The sequence below is a fragment of the Silene latifolia genome, chromosome X (genome assembly GCF_048544455.1).
Source record: "Silene latifolia isolate original U9 population chromosome X, ASM4854445v1, whole genome shotgun sequence".
Classification (NCBI taxonomy): domain Eukaryota; kingdom Viridiplantae; phylum Streptophyta; class Magnoliopsida; order Caryophyllales; family Caryophyllaceae; genus Silene; species Silene latifolia.
Genome location: NC_133537.1, coordinates 237,401,095 through 237,426,422, shown reverse-complemented (window position 1 = coordinate 237,426,422; position 25,328 = coordinate 237,401,095). Strand labels below are relative to the sequence as shown.

Sequence of the window (25,328 nt, the reverse complement as noted above, 5' to 3'; positions counted from 1 at the left end):
CTTTGTATGTTGTTAGATCAATCAACCCACATGCTAAATTACAACTTTGACAAAGTTAGTTTAGTTGCATCTAAAACGACATAGAAATTGTTGTCACATGTTAGGGTTTTAAAACGATGTTTGCATATCATATATCGTAGTAGCTATGACCTTGTTTGAAATCCATACTTGACTTAGTAGAGGCCGTTATTGACGGGCGGGGTTGGGTGTCCTTATGGGCTTCCCAACACGTACCCTCACCCCTTACTCAAGATCTATGGTTTGTGGATCCGTCTAAATACCATTGGATTACGAGAGTCATTCAAATCGAGTGATATAGGGTACAAGTCTTTATCTTTAATCACTCGTAGTCGATTGGCTTTATGCTTTTCGATGAAAGGTGTAAAGTTGACTTGAACGGTTCCAAGTTCCCAAAAAACTTGGTGGCGACTCTAATTTGTCTTAATTCGATTCGAAAGAACCTCGAGTCGATTATGCCTAGTGTGGATCCCGCGGACGCAGTTCCCGAGGGCCTTGTCCACAGGGAGGACAATTAATCTTGTGTCATGTAAGGGACATGAGGGAAGAGGTACAAGGGGTGAGTGACATTGAGGTGGCCAGAGACTTTCAAAATGTGTTTCCAGATGAGATTCCAGGGTTACCACCAAAGCCGATTGGAAGAGGGACAGATATGAAGAACTCATCCTCCTGGATGAACGAAGGTTACGTGCATTGCATAATGTGCAGACATATCAGGCGCGTATCAAACGAGCCTTCAACAAAAGGGTTAAGCCAAGGAACATCAGAGAAGAAGATTTGGTCCTCAAATCCATTAGGGCTCTTTTACTTGTCGATCCACGAGGAAAATTCAAACCCAATTGGGCCTGGCCATTCCTAGTCAAGTCCATAATTCCAAGGGGTGCGGTTAGGATCACAGACCTAGATGGGAACGAATTAACCAACCCAACAAACCTTGACCAATTAAAACGTTATTATGCCTAGAATAGGAGCAAAAGCGCGCCTCGCGTAACCTCACATGTCGCTCTTGTGGCACGAAATAAACGGCCCCTGGCCAAGCTGAACCAAGCTAATGTCATCTTGCTCTTTCATTTTAACAATTTGTCATTCTCATATCATCAAATAAACTAAATTGCATCTTCAGAGTAAGTAAAACACATGCTTATTTTCTAAAGTTCATTACAAGCTCTTGCTTAGAACAATTATTCTTTTACATTTACTCGAACTACGCACAAGGGTTTGATTTCATTTTTTTTAATGAATACGTAGGCAATCCTTCACGGGATACAACCCACTTAATCGCTTTAAATGTAAATGGAAGGACATTTGCAAATGCATTTGAAATTCGACAAGAATAATGAAAAGAAAACCACAACGGTTTCATAACCAATCAACCTCTTTTATTTCATTCATAATAATAATACATTACATAATAAAAATAAATAGGCTAGGATTCTAAAAACCCCACCTTTTTATTACAATAATAATAATAATAAATAATAATAAAAGACATAGGCTACTCTTCCATTTTCCCTTTGCCTTTGTCATTCTTATCATACTTCTTGTCGCGACTTCCGACCTAATCACCAATGGTCTCTCTCGTGGTCTTGCTTTGCCATTCTTGCCAACCACCATCTCGACGGCAGGAGAAGTCTTCGGTTTCTTCGAAGGATGAATAACTCGAAACCCGACTTCTTTCTCTCCCTCAGTCAGATGCTTCTCCTTCTCCTTTTCCACCTCGCGAACCTTGTAGTCAACAGGTTCACGCTTCCTCAGTCTCTCGCGTTCCTCCAGAGTAGCAACTTTCCACCACCGCATATAGGAATCTGACACCCATAGAGCACTGACAGAAGAATTCAAGAACCAAATGTTCCTCTGAGCCAATTTGATGGCCCACTCTTCGACTCTCCGTAGTAAGCGCCACTGCAGTCTGCGGGACAGTGTCAAGCTTTGGGATCATCTGCTTCACTCCAACCTGCATCATCAACCTCTCCGGGAAGATACATATCATAAACTCCAAACCGGGAATGCGAACAGCTCGGGTAGGATCCAGGGAAGATACTCCAGTGACAGATTTGAGGTGCCACCATGGTACGATCCATCTAATTAAAGGGCCATCTTCACTTTTCAACTTGTTTTCCCAGTAGTTGCACACTCGAGTGAAGTCCATCATGTAAATCCTGGTCCTCATTGCAATCGAACGAGCATGGTAAGAAGGAACATTAGCTGGGGGCTCGATCAATCGAAGACGCTCCATAAGCCAAACCTAACAAAAGCGGGTATTAAAAAAAAAAAACAAAAGAAAACGAAAAAAAAAAAAAACGAAAAGAAAAAGAAACAAAAAATATTCTTTTACCTGCAAAATAATGGGACTTCCCAAATAAGGTAGGTCGCGGTTGACTTTCCTGTTATCCAAGCCCAATAGGATCTGTCCTAAACACAGACAAGCTGGGCTCCTGCGCAGCTCCATTTGCTCAATCAGACTCAAAACACGAGGGTCCCCCCTCATGTCCTCATCAGCATGCCCTTGAAGGAAATATACATGCAACAGGCAGACTCCGAATGCCCTTCGCCTCGCAACATAAGAAACAGTAGGATCAGCCTTGTTGATGAAGCGATCGATGAAATCCAACATTCGCACTCCTTTAGAAGTCACAAGACGGTCAACATCAACTCTGGCCAGTCCAAGCAAGTCTCTAAACTTATTCTTATATCCGTGAGAAGTGGAGGGAATAGCAGACAATTGTTCCGGATCCCAACCACCAATCGCAACAATCTCCTCGAGAAATGGGCAAATATCGCCTCCTGGGAAGGCAAATACGTGATGATTAGGGTCCCAATAGTCAAGACAAGCATCGAGAAACGGTTTGACTACCTTGATCAACTTCAAGCTCAAAAGTGCTCCAAAATTATAAGCACCCATGTCATACTTCTCCACACTAGAGAACTCATTTGTCCATTCTTTTAGACGAATTTCAAGAGTATTCATGATGTAGGCTTATTTTGGGAGTTTTGTGTAATAAGACGAAGAAAGACGGAAGAATTATGTGAATAAAACCTCCTTCGACGTCTCTATTTATACTAAAAGCTGTTTCCTAAAATCGTCGAACGGATGCATCAGAACAGCGCGGCAGTGTCTTGCGCCTCTTGAAGGGACGCAGCTCTTGCTGCGCCTCTTCCTCAGCTGTTTTTCTGTGATTTTCCGCGTTGGATCTTTCCTAAACTCCTCAACGAATAATTTCCTATTTATACGGGTTATTATTTTGGTAAATGCGTCAAGTTACTATATTTCGTGTTTCCTAATTTCGCGGGCACGCATCTCGAGACGATATCGACATTTTCGTCATTTTAGCACACTTATACATTCTTTTTTTAATTTTGTTTTTGGGGAATCATTTCAGCAATTTAATTTCATTTATTCTTTTTTTACATTTTGGTATTTAATTTCATTATATCATTTTTCGAACTTTACCTCTTTTCCTTTTGGGGAAATCATTTCACTCTCCACTTCAAACTTACATGTTTTTATTTTCTTTTTTTTAGGGGGTAACCCTCCCTACCGTCCGGTCATTTCCGGCCAAATTTTATTTTTGCATTTTTGTCATTTCCGACCAAATTTTTGAATTTCTGGTCATTTTTTTTGCATTTTCGAGTCATTGTTTTGCGCTAATTTAGGCCATATGTACAAATATATGTTCTGTGTAAATTTCGGCAGCATGACGGCGTAAACCGTCATCTACCAAACCTGTTCAAAGCAAACCTGCAGGTACAAACAAGGCAACCCAAAGAAAGAAAGGCACTCGGTAGCCGTCATATATACGATCAAAAAGGGATATGTACACAAACCGGGGCTCGAGCCCCAAAACAAAATCCAAATGTCCGAAAATGTATAAATGTAAAAAATACAGCCAAAAACAAGAAACAACAAGAAAGCTACTGCTCGTCGCCGTCTAGCTCAGCAACTCTCGCCTCGAGAGCAGCAACCTCGGCGTCGCGAACCTCGAGCTCCCTCAGCAGGCGAGCCCTCTTCTCTCGGGACTGAGCAAGCTCTCGCTCCAGCTCGCGCTCCCTCTGCGAACGACAAAACCGACTCATATCAATCATGTCAAGCATAAAGGAAAATTAGAAAACTCAAAAATAAAGTAAACAGAAGGTTCATACCTGACGTCCTCGGCCACCAGCGAGTGCCTCGACGGCAGTAGCCCGCAGCCGGTTGGCTACCCTCCACAAAGCCACGAACCGGGGTGGCGCGACCTGCATTTCAAAAGGAAAATGATTAGCAATTGAGCAAACGCGAGCAAATGTGTTCTTACACGAAAACTATATAGACTAGAAGACTCACCCTACGGATCAGATGCTGCCAATCGTCCAGGCCAGCATCTCTCACCGCCATGTCAAAGTCACGTAGCTCGGAGATCGTCGTCATCCCCGTCGTGTCGGTGTACTCAAGGGTCTCGGGGTACTCTGGGGGCTCGATGCCCGCCGCCTCGACCTCCTGCAAAGTCAGATAATTTCCGTTAACTGATGATCTTTCATTGTATGCTCAAACAATCAAAAATGAAAAAGAGCAAAGCACTTACCACAACCGGCAGTACGCCAACCTTCCGTAGAGGAACGCCGAGTAGTCCTCACCAGGAAGGAGGAGGGCGTCGCCACCGACGCCAGCCAGGTCAGCCTCCCTCTCCACCTCAGAAGGCTCCCTAAACATCGTCCGAGGAGGATCAATGGGAACCGACAAGATATCCCGAGAGCACCGACGAGCCAAGCGCTCACCCAAGTACCACACAGGACCCATCGACGTCCTCAGCAGCAGCCGGCTCGAGCTCCTAGATCGAAGGACCTCAGCCACGAAAGGAGGAGCGCCAGCTTACTCCTCCCAAGGCCTAGGCACCCACTAGAAAAGCAAACGAAGGGTCATTCTTATGATCAGTTCTAAAAGAAAGAGAAAGTAAGACAGACAAATGTAAGGTAAAATACTCACGCCGTCCAGCTGAAGAGCGTTCACCTCTCGCCGACAGACGTAGTGGAAGGAACGCCAACTCCTCGTGCGGTACATCACCCAATCCCTCACGACGGGATAGGCCTTCTCCACCGGCCCCGTCCTCTTGGGCGCAAGGCTCGGAAAGTAAGAGTACACCCACGCCTGTAATTCAAGATAATCAACAACGATCTTTCGTGACTTAATAAGAAAAAGAAATGATCTTTCATAAGAAAAAGTGAAGGTTCATACCTCCAACAGTAGTCCAGGGCCGACAGCAGCAGGAGAAGTCCCCTTCTCCATCAACTCCGGACGAACCATGGCCTTCATGAAGCGGATGAGGACCACAAAACCAGCAGTGACCCAGTCCCAACAGCCTAGGGCACTCAGCTCAGAAAGGAAGGGAAGAAGCTTCGTCGAAAGCCTCTCTCCCTTGTCTCCGAGGTAAATCGAAGACAAGAACCACCAGAGCCACAGGCAAACTCTCTGCTCTGCAGTGCAAGGAGGAGGAGCCGTCTCCCTCCCCTCGATCACCACCAACGCTGGGGTCTTCCCCGCGAAGTAGTCCAGCACGTAATAACTAGGCACCAAGCCGGGTACTGCAGCCGCCTTCGGCGCCAAATTCCAGCCGATCAACCTCCTGGCCTCCGCCGAGTCATACCTCATGGCCGTCTCTGGCCACTCCACCACCTTAGTCCCACACGGCAGACCAGAAATCATGCCGTAGTCCTCCAACGTGACCCCCACCTCACCAAAAGGCATGTGAAACGTGGAGGTCGTATCCCAAAACCGGTCCAAGAACGCTCGAACGAGACTGAGGTTAGCCCGAAGCTTCCTCCTCGCAATATCCCTCCAAGCCTGCACCAAGGTCCCGAACGCTCCCTGCTCGATCATGGCCCGCTCCTCAGCCGACAGCCTCTCGTAGCACCCCATCGCCGTCGTGTAGCCCGAGAACGACCTGATTTTCCCTACCTCCTATGTTGATTTGAAACAAAAGCTATCTTTAGCTCAAATGAAGAATAAAAGGAATGACAAACAGGAATGAAAGAAGATGAATGAAGAGTGATGAATCCTATTTACCAAGCTCTTCACCGTCTGAGGACGGGTGACCCTCCCGCCCAGAGCGGTGCCCACTGTCCCTGTGTCTCGGCCCACGCAGTGCTCCCTCGGTGGCGACCACCTCGTCTAACGTTGGCCCGTCTCGGGCCTCCTCCTCCTCCCAGACCTCCTCATCTAGGACCTCGTCCTCAGCAGCCATCACCGCAGCGGTGAAGGCCTCCTCCAACGCCTCCTCAAGCACCTGAGAAGGGTCAACAGCAATGTCCACGTCCATGGGAGCCCTCCCAGACGTAGAAGCCTCGTCACCTGCAAAATTTAAGTAAATTTAGGCCGCGTCAAGTGACGACAAGCCTTGATTAGGGGATTTTTGAGTTTTCGGAGCTCCGAAATCGCTCTTTTCTCGCCATCTTCGGCAATTTTCCCAGAAACCCATCCGCTCATGTGGTAATTTAGGTCAAGTCAAGCCTAAGTTGAAGCCTAGTCATCGGTTCGAGTCGGAATTTCGACAGCATTTCGTTATAACGACGATCATGCCCTGGAAAAGTGTCCTGAAAAAGCCGTCACAAACCAAAATTCCGAGATGGTAGGAAGTTTACCCATCACACAAGGATTCTAAATATCAAATTTCGTCACGAATGGGCAATCCTAAGGCTATTTTCGAAGCAATTTACAGTTTAGTTGTGAAACCGTCTCAATTTCACTCAAATGCTCAAAACTCAACGAAAATTCGAAACAAATACATGGTTATGATCCTTATACTACCAATTGGCCGATTACAAAGTCAATTTGGCAAGGCAAAGTCGTTTCGGGGAAAAGCCCCAAATTTTCGACTAATTAGGGTCGAAAACCCTAATTTTGTCGATCCCATTTGAGCAAATACGGAAGATAAATGCAAGATTGATACACATACCTCGATTAGTCATGGAAAATGCAAGCTCTTGGATCAAATTTTGATGGACATGGTTGGAATTTGAGAGAGTAATTGAGATTTTATGTTTCGAAATAATGAAATGAAACCCCTGTTTCATCGGGTTTTTACGCAGAAAAGACACGCCCAGGAATAGACGCATCAGGTGCAGCGCCTCTTCCAAGGGACGCAGCTCTTGCTGCGCTTCTTCCTCAGCTTCCCTTCATACGAGTTTTCAAAAATTCGTTATGAGTTCGTTATTTTTGTGGGCCTATCTTTGGTGCGCCTCTTCCTTGATGCTACATCACATATTTGGTCCGTTTGACGTATGTTCTTCGCCCGGATCCACCTCTTCCAAGCCAACAACAAATTATCGCCTTATTTTTTACCCAAGACCTAGCTTGTCGCAACGAGCATTCCATCTTTGACAGATGTTTCGACACGCCTTTATTCTATCCCCCAGCGAGAGTACACGGATAGACTTTCCCTCTCGAGACATGGAGATCAGTTCCCGATTATGTTCCCCCAGCGAGAGTACACGGATAGACTTTCCCTCTCGAGACATGGAGATCAGTTCCCGATTATGTTCCCCCAGCGAGAGTTCACGACCGACAGTCATTTCCTCTCGAGACGTGGAGATCAACATCGACCCCAAATTCTTCCGAAGTTTGTTTGAAGCTGAACACAAGTAGATTTCTCCCAGCAGTTCCAGACTGTGTCCTGCTGTCTTCTCCCAATATCGCGTTTTGTTTCCTTTGGAGTTTCAAAGAATTTTAGGTATGGTCTCTTCTTATGGCTGGCGAGCCTCCTTACGTAGTTTAATGGACTTTAAACGACCCTCCCCGATAGTCGACAAACTCTAAAATGTTCCCGACGACAGGTCCTTGGCTCAGACCCCTTGAGCCGCCTCGCGTCGCCATAGTCGTCAGGTTGTAATCTTCGATTGACCTGATGGCTATACTTTGACTTTCGCCTTGTCCAAGCCTCATTCAAAGTGGGGGCTCTGTAGATACCTCATTTCTGCACCTCCCGCAAACCATCCGGTGATGATTGGGCCGCATGTTTGGTACGAGGAACGATTTGTGATAGTTCGTAAGTTTATCGTCAAGTGATCGCTCAAACATTTATGTCTACCTCTTAAATGTCATCTACGTGCCGATACGGTGTTTTGACAGTAATTAGAGTACATTTGGAGTCCGGGCCTAAGACCGTCTTCATTTTCTGACAACCATTAAAATGCCGAGTTGGAATGTTCTGGAATGTTCCGGATATTTCTATTCCATATTTTATAAATCTTTTACAATCTTTTAATCTTTGGTAAACAATTTCCCGTAATATTCACACAAAATATTAAGGAAAACCAAATTATTCCGTTATTCCATAAACTAAACACGGAAAGGAAACCACTTGGGAATAGACGCAGCAGGTGCTGCGCCTCTTCCAAGAGATGCAGTGCCTGCTGCGCCTCTTCCCAAGTTCTTTTCTGCGTATTTTTCGTATCTTTTCATATCTTTTCGAGATTCACTTCCAAAGTTTCTCCGAAAAACCCTACTTCCTCCACGTGATTAGTATAAATAGAGACCTTCGGTCTCTCATATTTCTCACGCGAGTGTCCGCCCTTCTCTTCTCCCTTTGCATTCTAGACCACGTTCTTACTTTTTGGCGTCTACATGCTTGAACTTTCGATCACGTAAGCTCGGATCTTTCTGAGTACCATCCTCGTTTTGCATGACCGACCAATTTGACCAACTCCACCATAATCAACTTTAATCAATCTTAATCGTTTTCCTCTTACGAGGGCACTTTCGTTACATTCGAGTCGAGCATCATTAATCGTAAACTTAGTTCCTCTCGTTTCGTCAAACCTGTAAGTCTGAGGGTGTAAATCTCTCTTTTATCTATTGTTATTCATTTTGTAATCATATTGTAAGATTCATGTCGAAAATACAGTTAAAACCGATTTCTAAAACCCTTTGTTTAAAACCCTTTTTACGGATTATTAGAGGACAACCGTCGAGAAAGGACGCAAAGAATCGCTGCGCCTCTTGAAGGGACGCAGCACTACCGCCGCGCCTCTTCGTGAGGCTGCCGCAGTTCCTGCTTCCTTTCTTCTTCCTTCGTCTTTCGATAATTCGTTCGTTCTTTTTATTTTGTTTTCATTTGTTCCTTGTTTTAATATAACAATCTGAACATAATAATTTGACATATAAATTGTTCATCACCATTAGTAATTAGTTTATCTCATTAATTCCCGACTTAAATCCCAAGTAATTAATATTTGCGGATTTTCGTCATTAAAGTCAAACCGGGTTGTAGAAATTTGATTCATTCATATTGGGTTTCTGGAATTCGATCTTTGATATATTCTCACCTGTTTATTATCATGTTCATCATTAGTCCGTCATTAATTCATCGTATTTAACCTACTTATTGGTTTAATCCTTAATTTGTTAATAACCCTCTTTAATCTTGTATTAATTCGTCCTAATTAGTTTTCATCCATGTTTTATCGCTTTTATGACCGTTAATCATGTGTAAATAACCTGCTAATCACTTTCATCCGAGTAAATATTACCAATCAATCATTAAAATCACCAACGAACATTAACGACTTGCAATTCCGGCTTCACGCCGAACCGAGCCAAAGGAAGGGACGCAGCTGATCGGCTGCGCCTCTTCCAAGGGACGCAGCTCTGCTGCGCCTGTTCCTGGCTGACTTCTGTCTCTGAACTCCCGTGTTGCCTTTACTTAGTTTATTAGTTTACGTATTAATCTACTATTAATCGTATTATCACCCTAATTCCTGTTCGTTAATTTGTTTATTTATTCTTTTTCTCAAATTATCCGTTTTAGGAGTATTTTCGACATAAATCATTAAACCCGATGTAATTATTGTAATTTTCATTATTGTAATTTTCCTTTATTGTATTTATCATTGTACTTTTTATCACTTGTATGCTTTGACATGTAATTGAATTTAAATCCCGATTCGACCCAATTGTATGCTAAATTACGTGTTTCACCGACTTAGTATTAATTCTCACATGTTAGGATTAATCTAATTAATGTTGCATTGCATGCATATAATCGACAATATAGCGAGTGTAGACAATTTCCCTAATCATTAGTAGAGGCCGCTATCGAGGCGGGCGAGATTAGGTGTTCGATCAAAAGAGCTTTCTAATACGTATCCTCACCCCTTACTCCAGATCTTTGTGAACATCCGTGTTCATTGGCATCCACGAGAGTCATTCTAGACATAGAATGCTAAGGGTAACGTATAACAACCCGACCCACCACGGTCGTAACACAACCCCAATAAGATGGGATGTGTACCTTTGGGCCCATTACTTGTCCTCACTTAAGCCCAAAAGCACAAAGCCTTGTTACTAAGTGGTGGGTGGAATCCCTTATAAACATATCACAACCTCCTCAATTCCCCGATGTGGGACAACCTTACTCTCAATAACTTGGGGTGTTACATAACGAGTTCTTGGTGTTCATGTCACTACTTTGTGTCTTGACATGGCACGAGGTATTCGAACGGTTTCCAATTTTCCACAATAAATTGGTGGCGACTCCACAAATACAAACGCTTGTTTCCCAAGCGCCCCCGTGGGCCCATTGTCCACAGAAGTCCTTTTAATGAACACCTAATCCCGCCCGGCTTGATAGCGACCTCTACTAATGATTAGGGAAGTTATTCATACTCGATATGTTGTCATTATATGCATGCAATGCAACATCCACAGATTAATCCTAGCTGTGAGATCCTTGAATAAAATCTCCTTTTTGAAATAAGTAAATAATGTGGAGTCGCCAGTAGGTTTTATAAAAAACATACAAAAATAAGTTAACGGAAAAGACCCCTTTTGATCTCTGGAATGGGGACTGATCCGTCACTCCAGTCTGAACCAAAGATTGCGGTTTCGGGGGTAAAGGTACGGTCAGGGAAGGTGTTAGGCACCCGGACCGCCCATCAAACTGACGGCCTCTACTATTTTTTTGTAATATTATATATTTGACGAAATTAAGACGAAAAGAATAAGAAAAACGATACAAATTATATACAAAGAGAAATAAACTAGGTTAGTCAATACAATAAATAAAGAAAATAAGGAAAATACAATAAAAGAATTAGATAAAAAGAAAGAGTAAATAGAAACTTATTTGAATCTGGTACCCTCAGGCCTATGTGGATGTTGACTATTAATGAATTTCGACTTTGTCGTAAATTATTGGCTCTTATGCGCTTATATGGAACTGGAACAATTTATGTGTGGGGTTTAATTTGATTTGAGAACTGGGATAGTTTATTTGAGACGGTATTAGAGTATTGAATTTTTGAGTCTGGTTTGGTGATTTATGTACGGGGAATATTATTGTCCTCCTGGAATTATTTGTGAATCTCGTCCTTCGGAGATTATTGTTGTCCGTCTGGTATATTATTTGTGTATCTCCTCTGTTTCGTGGGATTGTGTTTTTCGTCCCCCCGTGAACATGGTTGAAGTCAATATTTATAGTGGGTTTTGGGATTGAAATTTGGTGAGTATCGGAAACTAAGAAGATAGACTTTGTTATTGTTCTAGTGCGCCTCAAATATGGAGTAATATAGAGTAATGCCAACTAATGTCTTGAGATAAGTCTTCACGTATCACTTTAAGTTAATTATCCCTTATCCTGCCTTGCACGTGAATTTGCTTAAGCAATTTTATAGTAATGGACTAATTACTATCGCTGGACTACGTATTATTGGGTATGTATGATTTCCCTCACCACGGTAATTATGTGCCATTTAATAGTAAGGTGAGTTGCCTTATTATTATTCAATCCAATTTAACTAAAGTTGTAGTCATGGATGCTAATAATTTAAACTGGTTAATGAGTTGGTTGAATGGAATTGAATGGCTTAAAAATGATTTTGTGTCATTTTGAGCGGTTTTTCAGAAAATAAGCGTAAACAACCTTTAATTATAACATTGTCAATTTTCATTTAGTCATTTAGTTTTAGCCTCATCATCGGGTACCCATAAGGCTAGTAGACAACTTTGAGGTGTCTACAGAAGCCCCCACTTTGACCGAGTCTAAGTAAGACGAAGGTCAAAGTAGTCCGGTCGGGACAGATAAAAGATAAGAAGCAGACCTGGGCCTCTTACATTACCTGTTTGGAGTAGCTGGAAACTTGAACTGGCTTAGCAAAACTTTGTTTACTAATATGAAATGAAGCTGGTACTGGTGCAACAAAACTTTATTTCGTTGGTTTGAAACTGGCATAGTGAAACTTTATTTCACTGGTCTGGAACTGATATAGCCAAACTTTGTTCAGCTAGTTTGGAATTGGAATGACAAAACTTTGATTCGTCAATCTGGAATGAAGTTGGTAAAACTTTGTTTCACCAATCTGGAAACTAGTTTGGCAAAACTTTGTTTCGCCGGTCTGGAATCTGGTAAAGCAAAACTTTGTTTTGCTGATCTGGAATCTGGAATAGCTAAGCTTTGTTTAGCTGATCTGGATCTGGTAGAGCGAAACTTTGTTTCACTGGTCTGGAATCTGGTTAAGCAAAACTTTTTTTCACTTAAGAGTGTACCTGCAAAATCTGATTTCACAAGCTCGAATGCGTGTCAGGGCCCGCCGACTGAGTAATTCAAAATTTTATTTTGAAAAGGGATTAAAATGTAAAATTTGATTTTACAAACTAGGATGCAAAATTTTATTTCGCAAAAAGGCAAGTGCAGAAAATTTTATTTTAAGAACTCAGATGCATGTCAGGGCCTGCCGACCAAAGGATTTGAAAATTACAAAATTTTATTTCGCAAAAAAGGGCAAGTTCAGAAAATTTTATTTTAAGAACTTAGATGCATGTCAGGGCTTGCCGACCAAAGGATTTCAAAATTGCAAAATTTTATTTCGCAAAATTTAAGAAATGCACTCTTAACATCCATTTGAAATAAGGATGAGAGAGAAAGCTAGTAAGAGAAAGTTCTCCCTAATTTTCTAGGTTTTCTGCTTGATTATTACGTAATGGCGAGATCAAAACGAAATAATAAAAATCCTTTATTAAATTCTGGACAAAAATCACAAAAAAATGATGGCATCAATCAATCGAAAGGCAAAGGAAAATCTGCAGCAAGACATATCAGGTTTTCTTCGGAGGAATTTGAGACGGATTTAGAATCGATTCTAGAGGAGGATGAATTGGTTTCAGAGGTTTTGGAGGAGGTTCCAGAGACACCTACATCGCCGCTGCTTCGACTCACAAAGGAGGACGTCGCTGATGAGGTAAAATTCTGGTCGACTTATATCTACTGTTATATTTTGGGTGCGAATCCGTCTAGTAGCGTGATTACTGGGTTTGTGAAGCGTGTCTGGCAATCTAATGGGGTAGATATAGTCTCCTTCTTGCCCAATGGTATTTTCCTGGTTCGGTTCAAAACCAAGGAGCAACAGCAAACAGTGTTAAGAACGGGGCACCTCATATTTGATAACAAGCCTGTTATTATTAAAGAATGGACTACTGATGCTGAACTAAGGAAACACGATGTATCTATGGTTCCTATATGGATGAAGATTTATGGTTTGGATATTAAATTTTGGGAGGCTGATTGTCTCAAGAAGTTAAGTGGGATTGTTGGTAATTATATTAAAAGTGATGATGCTACTGCTAAAAAGGCATTCCTGGGGTTTGCTCATGTCATGATTGAGATTAAAATTGGCCAACACTTCTCCTCTGAGCTTAACTTCATTGATGAAAATGGAAAGACTCAACGGGCTAGGCTTGTCTATGACTGGCTCCCAACTACCTGCTCTGCTTGTAAAGGAATTGGGCATACAACAGATGTGTGTAGGAAGGGTGATGCTGCAGTAGGGGCCAAGAAGGTGTGGAAACCAAAAGCACCTGCTCCTAAACAGCATAAGTCTGTGCCTGGTGTGGTTCCACAGCCACAGAAGACCAAGGTGGTGCAAGTTCAGAAAACACAGCAACCTAGCAAGCCACTGCAGAGGACAGTCACACATGTTCAAAGAGTTATTGTCACTCCTGTTGTGGGTACTAAGGAACCTGTTGTGGAGCACTCTATACCAAGGAAGTTGCTTACTAGGCTCATGAGAGGAGATAATGGTGAGAGGAGGTTATTTACTCCAGGTGGGCTATCCTTTATGGAATCTTTGAATTACTCAATTCAGAGAATTAAGGCTGGTCTGATTGAAAGAGCTTTGTATGAGAAAGGAGAATCTAGTGCTTCTTCTAAGGATAATGGGTAGCATTGGTTTTTGGAATATTCGAGGTATGGATAGTAGTAAGAAGTAATATGAAATAAAGAGATTCCTCTCTCAAAATAATGTAGGACTTTTTGGACTTCTAGAAACTAAAATAAAAGGTAATAATTGGAATAAAGTTCATAGTTCCCTTTGTGAAGACTGGTCTATCTGTACGAACACCAGTCTGCATAAGGGGGGTAGAGTTTGGGTGATTTGGGATCCCTCTATGTTTCAGCTGAATATTATTGATATAACTGCTCAGTGTATTCATGCTGAGGCTTTTGATAAAGTGAGGAAAAAGATGTTTTGGATCACTATAATTTATGGGTTCAATAAACCTGTAGAAAGAGAGAGCTTATGGCTTAGTTTGAAGGGTTATCATCAGAGTATTAATGGCCCATGGATAACTTGTGGAGATTTTAACTCTGTGATGGCTATTGATGAGAGAATAGGAGGGGGTCCTGTCTCCTTAGCTGATATAAAACCTCTTCAGCAAGTTGTTCAGGACTGTGAGTTGCATGAATTGAAGGGATGTGGGTCTTTCTTCACCTGGTCCAATAAACATGAGGTTGGTACCAAGGTATATAGTAGAATTGACAGGGTCTTCTCTAATGATGAGTGGTTTGCAGAATTCCCTGGCAATTTTGCTCACTTCCTGCCTTAAGGTCTCTTTGACCATTGCCCCTGCTTAATTAGTTTTGAAGAACTTATTATGGCTAGAAAACCTGCTTTTAAGTATTTCAACATGTGGTCCAAGGCTCATAATTTCGAGGAGATTGTTGCTAGCAACTGGAAGCCTAAGGTACATGGTACCCCAATGTTTCAGATTGTTGCCAAGCTAAAAAGATTAAAGGGGGACTTGAAAGCTCTTAACAAAGACCAGTTTAGTGACATTGAGAAGCTTACTCATGTCACTGAACTTGCTTTACTTCATTTTCAAACTCTTCTTCGTGAGGATCCTCTGAATGATGGCTTGTGTAAAGCTGAGAAGGCATATGCTCAAGAAGTTGTATGGATGCATTAGGTAAGAGATGAGTACTTGCAGCAAAAAGCAAAAGTTCAGTGGGTTTTAGACGGGGATGATAATACATCATACTTTTATGCTAGTATTAGGAAAAGAAGGTCTAGAAACAAGGTTTATCAGGTGAGGCATATGAATGATAAACTTTGTTCTAAATATGATGAGATTAAAACTGCGTTTGAGGAGTACTGTGTCTCTCTTCTTGGGACTTCTAAGCAGGTCACTAAGGTAAATAAGAGGGTGGTGCAAGCTGGTAACTGCTTAAACAGTCAGCACTGTGGGTTGCTCATGTCCCCTATTACTTCTGAGGAGATAAAAAGTGCTATGTTTTCTATTCCTGGCACTAAAGCCCCAGGACCTGATGGGTACAACAGTCAATTCTTTAAAGACTGCTGGCACATTGTAGGTCAGGAGGTTTGTAATGCCATCAAGAATGTTTTCCACACTGGACAGCTCCTGAAACAATGTAATAACACTGTGATTACACTTGTGCCTAAGGTGGAATTACCTGATAATGTCAAGCAGTTCAGGCCTATAGCTTGTTGCAATACCATATACAAATGTCTTTCCAAAGTGTTATGTACCAGATTGAGTAAGATTTTACCAGATATTGTCTGTCAATCCTAGAGTGCTTTCATTCAGGGTCGTGATATTGTAGGGAACATACTTATATGCCAAGACTTAATAAGGTTATATAAAAGGAAGACTTGTTCCGATCCCCAAGGATGTTGATGAAACTTGACCTTCAAAAAGCGTATGACTCTATTGAATGGTCTTTTGTGGAGGAGATGGTGAACTATTTGGGATTCCTTGAGCTTTGGATCAAACTGATTATGCAATGCATCTCTACTCCATCCTATTCCATTGCTCTGAATGGGGAAACTTTTCGTTTTTTCAAGGGTAAGAGGGGGTTGAGACAAGGGGACCCTCTTTCCCCTTTGCTTTTTACATTATGCCTTGAGTATTTTAGCAGGATATTGGCAGTGACACAACAGCTTCCAAAATTCAGATTCCATCCTTTATGTAAAAGAATTGGACTATCTCACATCTGTTTTGCTGATGACTTGATTTTATTTTGCAAGGGAGAAAAGACCTCTATTGAACTGATGATTAACTATTTTGATTATTTCTCTAAAGCTTCAGGCCTGGTGCTCAACACAGGAAAGTCTAATTTCTATTGTAATGGCATGGAGGATTGGTTGATTTCTGAGATTGCAAGAGCTACAGGTATGAAGAAGGACTCTGCTCCTTTTAAATACCTGGGTGTGACTGTGGCTCCCAAGAGACTTTCAGTCTTGGATTGCAGCTGTCTTGTTGATAAAGTGGTGGAGAGAATTAAGGGGTTGGGGGCTAGGCAAATTGTCATATCCGCGACTTGTTCTTGTGAAAGCTGTGTTCAGCACACTTCATAACTACTGGGCTAGGATATTTATTCTCCCCAAAGCTGTTATTCAAAAGATAGAGTCCATTTGTAGAGCTTTCCTATGGAAAGGGAGTTCAAACAGCTGTAGTCCTTCCTTGGTGGCTTGGGATACTATTTGTAGACCTAAGCAATAAGGGGGATTAGGGCTTAAGCACTTACTTTCTTGGAATATGGCGGCTGTTGCTAAATATGTATGGTGGATTGAAAACAAGGCTGATCATCTTTGGGTTAAGTGGGTACATATTGTGTATATTAAGGATAAGCATTGGATTGATTATGAACCTACTGTTAATTCCAGTTGGGCTTGGCGGAAAATTTGCCAAATCAAAAATATTTTTAAGGAGCTGTTGAGGCAGAACCATGGACTGTATAGTGTTAAGTCTGGTTATATGTGGCTGAGACCATATGGTGATAAAATTGACTGGTGTCAGTGGGCTCTTAATTCTTGGATGATCCCCAAGCATGGGTTTGTCTGTTGGGTTGCTGGACATGGAAAGCTGTTAACTCAGGATCGTCTGGTGAGGATGCAGGTTACAACTTCAAACACCTGCTACTTATATGCTGATCATACTGAATCACATGCTCATAGTTTCTTTAAATGTGAGTATAGCAGGAGATGTTGTCAGTTGGTTTCTGCTTGGTGTAAGGAATTATTGCCTGAGGAGGACTGTATTCTATGGTGGTGTAGGAAGAGATACCGTTCTTTATGCAGGAAGAAAGTTATGGGGTGTGTTATAGCTGGGCTGATGTACCATATATGGCATACTCGAAATGTTGCTAGGGTGGATTGCTTGATGATAAGGCCTGAGCAGCCGCTGATGAAGTTACAGAAGGATGTTAGATTTCGAATTAGAAAGTTTCTGAAATTTTGTAAAGAGAGTACTACTAAGAATTGGATGAGTAATTTGTAAGGTAATGAAGGAAGTTAGCTCATAACTATGCCTTCTAATTGTATGTTTGGGTTTTATTCTTAATGACAACTTACATTTTCCCAAAAAAAAGGGCAAGTTCAAAAAATTTTATTTTAAGAACTCAGATGCATGTCAGGGCCTGCCGACCAAGATTAATTTTAAAATTTTATTTCGAAATAAGTTGAATTTGAAAATCGCAAAATTTTATTTCACGAAAAGGGCTAGGAAATTTTTGATTGATTTTGAAACTGGCAAAATTTTATTACGACAAAAATGAGACTTTATGAGAAGCCTCCACTTTGGATGAATCTGGAAGATGAATGACAAAGTAGTCGACCGGGAGTTAGTGACAAATGTATGACACATAAAATGCAAATGCATGTTCTAGGTATGATGCAAAAAATGTTATTTTTTTGAAAACATTTGAAATGAGTATTGAAAAAGTTTTTTTTTTTTTTTTTTTTTTTTTTTTTTAAAAAAAATATTTTGAAAAAGATGGGGTTTGACCCAAATGTGACCAAAGTAGAAAGATTGGACACTAACTGGACACTGTTACTCTAGAAGTAACTTTTAACAATTTCTCTGGTGTGGAGAATGTTTATCATTTTTATTTAACCTGTCAATTTGAGTTATATTTTGATGAGTTTTGCCCTCTTTAGAGTAACAAGCTTTACTAATTAAGCAAAACTAATACCATAGAAACAAAATACTTATGTGACCGTATAAACTTAGTGTACATCCCCCGAGTCTTAGATGCTGAACGAGGGTGATAAATGGAATGGAGTAGAATGTTCTATGGTGTTAGAAGACACTGGAGACCTGTGTGGCTCTCTCACTCACCTAAGTGAATGAAAGGATCATCCCAAGAGGAATGGAGACAACGAAACTGTGAATTAACCCGTCTGAGAAAGGAGAAATAACTACTCTGGAATTTGATTGGAATTGTAGTTTTAACTGGAATTTTTTTCCGCCTTGTGAAATTTTTGAGACTTTTGAACCTGGATTTGATTGCAACTTTTGGCTAGATTTTTTTCTTGTCCTGTGAATTTTTTTAGATTTTCGACAGTGGATTTGAATCTATTTGAGATCATATTTTTTTGTCTTTGATTTTTTAAGACTTTGTTACAGGAGTTGATTGCAACTTTTGACTGGAATTTTTGTTGACTTATGAGAGTCTTTAGTGTAAGTATTTTTGAGCTTGTATTGGTATTTGGACTCACATCTTTAGTTCATTCTAAGGGACTAGTGGTCACCTATAAAATAGCACGGAGTGTGCGCTCCGTGTCTTATTTGGTATGTTTGGACACGGGTGTACTAAGAATCTAGTTTGAATATTTTCGAGCTAGTTCACCAATGGGAATGAATGATAACATTTGGATAATTGATTGGTCGATCATATGAGTTGTTCTCATCTGTGAGTCATTTGAGATATGAGAGATTGATTAATCTGGTAGATAGAGAGTTGTGCTCATTTGGTAGTCATTTGAAATATGGGAAGTTGACGAATCTGGTAAAAAGCAATTTGTGGTCATTTGGGGAAATTGACGAATGTGGTAGTCATTTGAAATATGTAAAATTGACACATCGAGTAGAAAGATTGAGTCTCCAAACCTATAGGTCACCTAGATAGAGACACGTCGATCAAGGAATTATCACACCACAAAAGATGGAACAGGTGGTCAAATGCATGCCCTCGTTCAGGCTGATTCTAAGAGGTCGACTGATCGACACTAAAGAGATACGCCTTAAAGTATTTCAAATCTATTCTACTAGTTAAGGGTAAAAAGTAGAACAAGTGACTAATAAAAATGACATATGCTCGTATTTATTTATTTATTTATGTAACTCAAAAAGGACTAGGATGGTCCTAACCTACTATCGATGTATTTTAGGTAAGTAGAAAATCAACGGTGTGTAATTGAGTACCAAATCATGATTTATCTTAGAACTTGTGCGATCCGGATACATTGTGTAAGATGGAGTCTAATTTACGCCTTAGGTAATTTGGTCACTTGCATGTAATTTTTATATCACATTAAAGATCTTGACACAGGCTTTTGGTGACTAGTGATTCCCTTAGGAACAAAAAGAAGGTAGAATCATTGCTCCTTATTTTAGCAATCTCGTACGCTCGTCATTACGGGCTTAGTGAATTATTAGTTTAAGGGTGTGTTTGGATAGCAAAAGTGGAGGGAAAGGGAGGGGAGGGAGAAGGAGGGAAGAGAAAGGAATGGAAGGGAAGGGGAGGGAGAATGGAGGAGGTCATTTTCCCTCCAAATCTTGCGTTTGTTGGATAGGAAATAATTTGGCTTGGAGGGGGGAAGTGGAGGGATTCATTTTCCCTCCCCTCAAAATCCCTCTACCTCCATTTTGCTAACCAAACAAATGATTTATCATCCCTTCCTTTCCCTCCCCTCCATTTCCCTCCAAATCCACCTATCCAAACAGACCCTAAGTCAAAGACCGACGACTCCTTTACTCTTATGTGAGTTATTACTTAAACATTGACTCAAAGACACGGGACGCTGGACTTACAACACGACTCCTAATTGGGTATAAAAAGTTTTTTGTCCAATTTATTTTCACAGCAGTTGACACGACTCTATAAGGAGAAATATGGGATAGTTATTTTTGAAATTGATAGAAAGATTTGAAGCGTAAGACAATCTATACAAATTTCTACATGGACCACATATGGGTTAAAAAAAAAGAGTTGAAAATGGAAAATTGTCAAAAAAAAGCAATTTTTTTTTTTTATTTTTTTAACTAAACTGGAAAATAAAAAATAAGACCCCTTTTTTTGATAATAAAAGAAGGAAACTTTTAATGTTTTTGAAAAAATAAATAAAAATAAAGTGGAAACGATATGTGAGCTGAGTGACTAACTAAAATGCAAACTTACATGTGCATGAGAGTAAGTCTCTGGAATGAGATTGATAGGGCCTGATGTTTGTTAAGAGAGAAAACGAAATTGATACAATGTTAGTGTGTTATTACTATGCACAAAGAACAAATGCATGCCTCGTGTGTAGCTCACACATATTTATCTACTTTTTTTTTTAATTAGCTAATTATTACAACGAGACTATGTCGAAAATATTAACATACAAAATACACATAATATGACCTAACAAAGGTTCTACGAGATCTGTGGTTAGGTTTATGGTTGATAATTGAATACTCACAACATTAAAATACCCGAGGGCATCTCTCGCTTTTGTGCTCCCCCGGTCATATGGACCCGACGAGTTGCCAAAACACAACGTCATGAGGTGGAAAATACGTGTAAGGCCTAGTCGGTCGAATAAACCTTCTAAGTATACAACATACTTTACCGAGGGTGAATTAGGGTAGCTTAAGATGGCATAATATTGACTTACGGAGAGCCTATGCCTTTTTTGTCTCAAATAATTAAATTACATGATAAGAAATATAAGAAAATAGAAATAAAAAAGAAAAAGATAATAATAACAATATTGAGAGTATAATGCTTATTCATAAGCAAATATATTATCTTGCTTTGACACCTGTGCACATGCAAGAAACTAAAAGTCAGTAACCAAATTCATACAGTCACCTGCACACACACCTACAATCTGATTTTCAATTAGGCATAAGCAACGTCTCAGTTCACCTTTGTCTAAAAAAAAAAAACGTCTCAGTTCGTTGTTATCCAATTTTATAGATAAAAAAAGGCATTCTGAGTGCTCAAAATTTTTGACAAAAAAGTATGCAATGTCACTCGAGAAGCAAGTACTCGGAAAAATAAATCAATTTCGTCAGATATACAAAAGATTATAAATAAATTTCGAGTCTTACCCTCTTATAAAGTTCCTAACGGAGTCGCCACTGTGAGATCCCTGAAAAAAAAATCTCCTTTTTGAAAATAAGTAAATAATGTGGAGTCGCCAGTAGGTTTTATAAAAAACATACGAAAATAAGTTAACAGAAAAGACCCCTTTTGATCCCTGGAATGGGGACTGATCCGTCACTCCGGTCTGAACCAAAGATTGCGGATTCGGGGGTAAAGGTACGGTCAGGGAAGGTGTTAGGCACCCGGACCGCCCATCAAACTGACGGCCTCCACTATTTTTTTGTAATATTATATATTTGACGAAATTAAGACGAAAAGAATAAGAAAAACGATACAAATTATATACAAAAAGAAATAAACTAGGTTAGTCAATACAATAAATAAAGAAAATAAGGAAAAGACAATAAAAGAATTAGATAAAAAGAAAGAGTAAATAAAATTTTATTTGAATCTGGTACCCTCAGGCCTATGTGGATGTTGACTATTAATGAATTTCGACGTTGTCGTAAATTATTGGCTCTTATGCGCTTATATGGAACTGGGACAATTTATGTGTGGGGTTTGATTTGATTTGAGAACTGGGATAGTTTATTTGAGACGATATTAGAGTATTGAATTTTTGAGTCTGGTTTGGTGATTTGTGTACGGGGAATATTATTGTCCTCCCGGAATTATTTGTGAATCTCGTCCTCCGGAGATTATTGTTGTCCGTCTGGTATATTATTTGTGTATCTCCTCTGTTTCGTGGGATTGTGTTTTTCGTCCCCCCCTGTGAACATGGTTGAAGTCAATATTTATAGTGGGTTTTGGGATTGAAATTTGGTGAGTATCGGAAACTAAGAAGATAGACTTTGTTATTGTTCTAGTGCGCCACAAATACGGAGTAATATAGAGTAATGCCAACTAATGTCTTGAGATAAGTCTTCACGTATCACTTTAAGTTAATTATCCCTTATCTTGCCTTGCACGTGAATTTGCTTAAGCACTTTTATAGTAATGGACTAATTACTATCGCTGGACTACGTATTATTGGGTATGTATGATTTCCCTCGCCACGGTAATTATGTGCCATTTAATAGTAAGGTGAGTTGCCTTATTATTATTCAATCCAATTTAACTAAAGCTGTAATCATGGATGCTAATAATTTAAACTGGTTAACGAGTTGGTTGAATGGAATTGAATGACTTAAAAATGATTTTGTGTCATTTTGAGCGGTTTTTCAGAAAATAAGCGTAAACAACCTTTAATTATAACATTGTCAATTTTCATTTAGTCATTTAGTTTTAGCCTCATCATCGGGTACCCATAAGGCTAGTAGACAACTTTGAGGTGTCTACACTAGCATGTGAATTAATACTAAGTCGGTGAACATGTAATTAGCACTCATTAATGTCGAAATAGGGTTTAGAATTAATTACATGTGAAAAACAAGTAAATAAATCATCCAATATAATATAAATAAATACAATAATGAAAATTACAATAAATTACAACGGATTAATTGATTTACGTCAAAAATATATTTAAGACGAATAATTTTGAGAAAAACAAAAGAAAATTAAAATAAATTAGGTTAGAAAATACGGACAGATTAGGAGTGATATTTCGGTTGATAGTCAATTAATATGTAAACTAATGAATTAGGTCAAAGCAAGAACGGAAGTTCAGAGACAGAAATCAACCCGAAACAGGCGCAGCAATGCCGCGTCTCTTGGAAGAGGCGCAATGGTCACTGCGTCTGTTCCTAAGGTGAGTTCTGGCTGTGAAGTCAGAACTGCGAATTGTTAATGTTCGTTGGTGGATTTAATGTTTGATTATTAATATTTGACTCAGATGGAAGTGATTTAACATATTAATTACATATGAATTTGTCATAAGAGTGGTAAAAACGAATTAAAACGAAATAAAACGAAATAAAACGAATTATAAACTAATTACAAATTAATTAGGTTAAAATTTATTAATTAAAAGGCGTGTCAAACTGAAAATAAACAACGAAAATATGTACAAAGGTCGAATTCCGGAGACTTGATATGAACAACTCGAATCTCCAAAATCCGGGATTGATTTAATGACGAAAACCCGCAAATATTGATTATAAGGGATTTAAGTCGGATTTAAAGGGATATATTTATGAATGAATATGTGCATTAAAATTATTATATACGAATGAAAGAAAAGAAAATAAGAAAAAGAAAACAAAAGAGGACGAACTAACAGAGAAGCGAGGAAGAAGAAGAAAAGGGGATCATGGCGGCCCTCTGGAAGAGGCGAAGAGATCTTCGCGACTCTTCGAAGAGCGCAGATTCTTGCGTTTCTTCTCGATGTCAGCCTACTGTTAATCCGTAAAAAACAGTTTAACAAAAGGGTTTTAGAAATCGGTTTTAAGCATACTTTTGACGTAAATCTTACATTAATTGGTACAAAAAATAAAATACAATAATAAAAGATGGGATTTACACCCTCAGACTTACATGTTTGATGAAACGAGATTAACTAAGTTAACGTTTAGTGATTGCTCGACTCGAATGTATGATGAAAGTGCCCTCGCGAGAGAATTTAGATTAAATTTATTGATTAATTGAGGTGTAGTTGGTCAAATTGGTCGGTCATGCAACATGACTGGTACTCAGAAGGATCCGAGCTTACGTGGTCGATTGATCAAGCACGTAGACGTCAATAAGCTTAGAGCACGGTCTTAGAATGCAAAGGGAGAAGAGAAGGGCGGACACTCGCGTGAGAAATATGTGGAACGAAGGTCCCTATTTATACTAATCACACGGAGGAATTATGGAATGACTCAAACTTTGGAAACAAATCTCGAAAAAATCTGAAAATATTCAGAAAAGAGCTGGGGAAGAGGTGCACCAGCTGCTGCGACTCTTGGAAGAGGCGCAACAGGTGTTGCGTCCTTTCCCAGAGGTTTCCTCCTGCGGAAGAAAGATTTCCGCGTTTCTTTTATGGAATTGTGGTAGATCTCGACTTCCTTATTCCTTAAAATAAAATTTTCGGGATATATTTTGCCAAAAGATATAAAATTAATTTATGGAATAAATATCTGGAATATTCTAGAGCATTCCGACTTGGCATTTTAAACGGTTTATTAAAAAATGAAGCGGTTTTTTGACCGGACTCCAAATGTACTCTAATTACTGTCAAAATGACCATAATGGCGTGTAGATGACAACCAAGAGGTAGACACAAGTATTTGGGCTATCACTTGACGATAAACTTACGGACTGTCATAAACTTACGGACTGTCAAACATGCGGCCCAATCATCACCGGGTGGCTTGCGGGAGGTGCAGAAACGAGGTATCTACAGATCCTCCACTTTGACTTAGGCTTGGACAAGGCGAAAGTCAAAGTATAGCTATCAGGTCAATCGAAGATTACAACCTGACGACTATGGCGACGCGAGGCGGCTCAAGGGTTCTGAGCCAAGGACCTGTCGTCGAAAATATTTTAGAGTCTGTCGACTATCGGGGAGGGTCGTTTAAAGTCCATTAGACTACGTAAGGAAGCTCGCCAGCCATAAGAAGAATCTATACCTGAGACTTCTTTCTCGGAACAAGGATGTCGGTAGAAACTGCTGGGGGAATATGCTTGCGTCGGTCTCAAGCGAACTCTCGTCGGGGAATATGCTGATGATTCTGTCTAGATTGAATCATTTCTGGGAATCTGCTCGTGTCTGCTTCCAAACAAACTTCATCTTTCGAGAAGTGCAATCGGCTGTCATGAATTCTCGGTGGATAAAAAGTGTAGATAAAGGTGTGTCGAAATACCGCCGGAAATCCGCTCGTTGCTGCAAGCGAAGTCCTTACTGGGAGATACAATACTGCAATGGTTCGCAGTCTGCTTGGAGATAAAATACTGCGACGGTTCGCAGTCTGCTTGAAAATTGCACGGGCTGATAAAATACTGAGACGGTTCACCGTCTGCTTTGAAAATTGAGTTGAA

The 25,328-nt window shown here is 40.2% G+C and overlaps 1 protein-coding gene across 1 annotated transcript; it reads left to right on the top strand.

Annotated features, from left to right (window-relative positions):
• Positions 1-14,425: 14,425 nt before the first annotated feature.
• On the top strand, positions 14,426-15,223 carry LOC141619679 (uncharacterized). Its single transcript, XM_074436694.1, has 2 exons — positions 14,426-14,820; positions 14,896-15,223. Exons 1-2 carry the CDS (start codon positions 14,426-14,428, stop codon positions 15,221-15,223), a joined length of 723 nt encoding a protein of 240 aa, XP_074292795.1.
• The last annotated feature ends 10,105 nt before the right edge of the window (positions 15,224-25,328 follow it).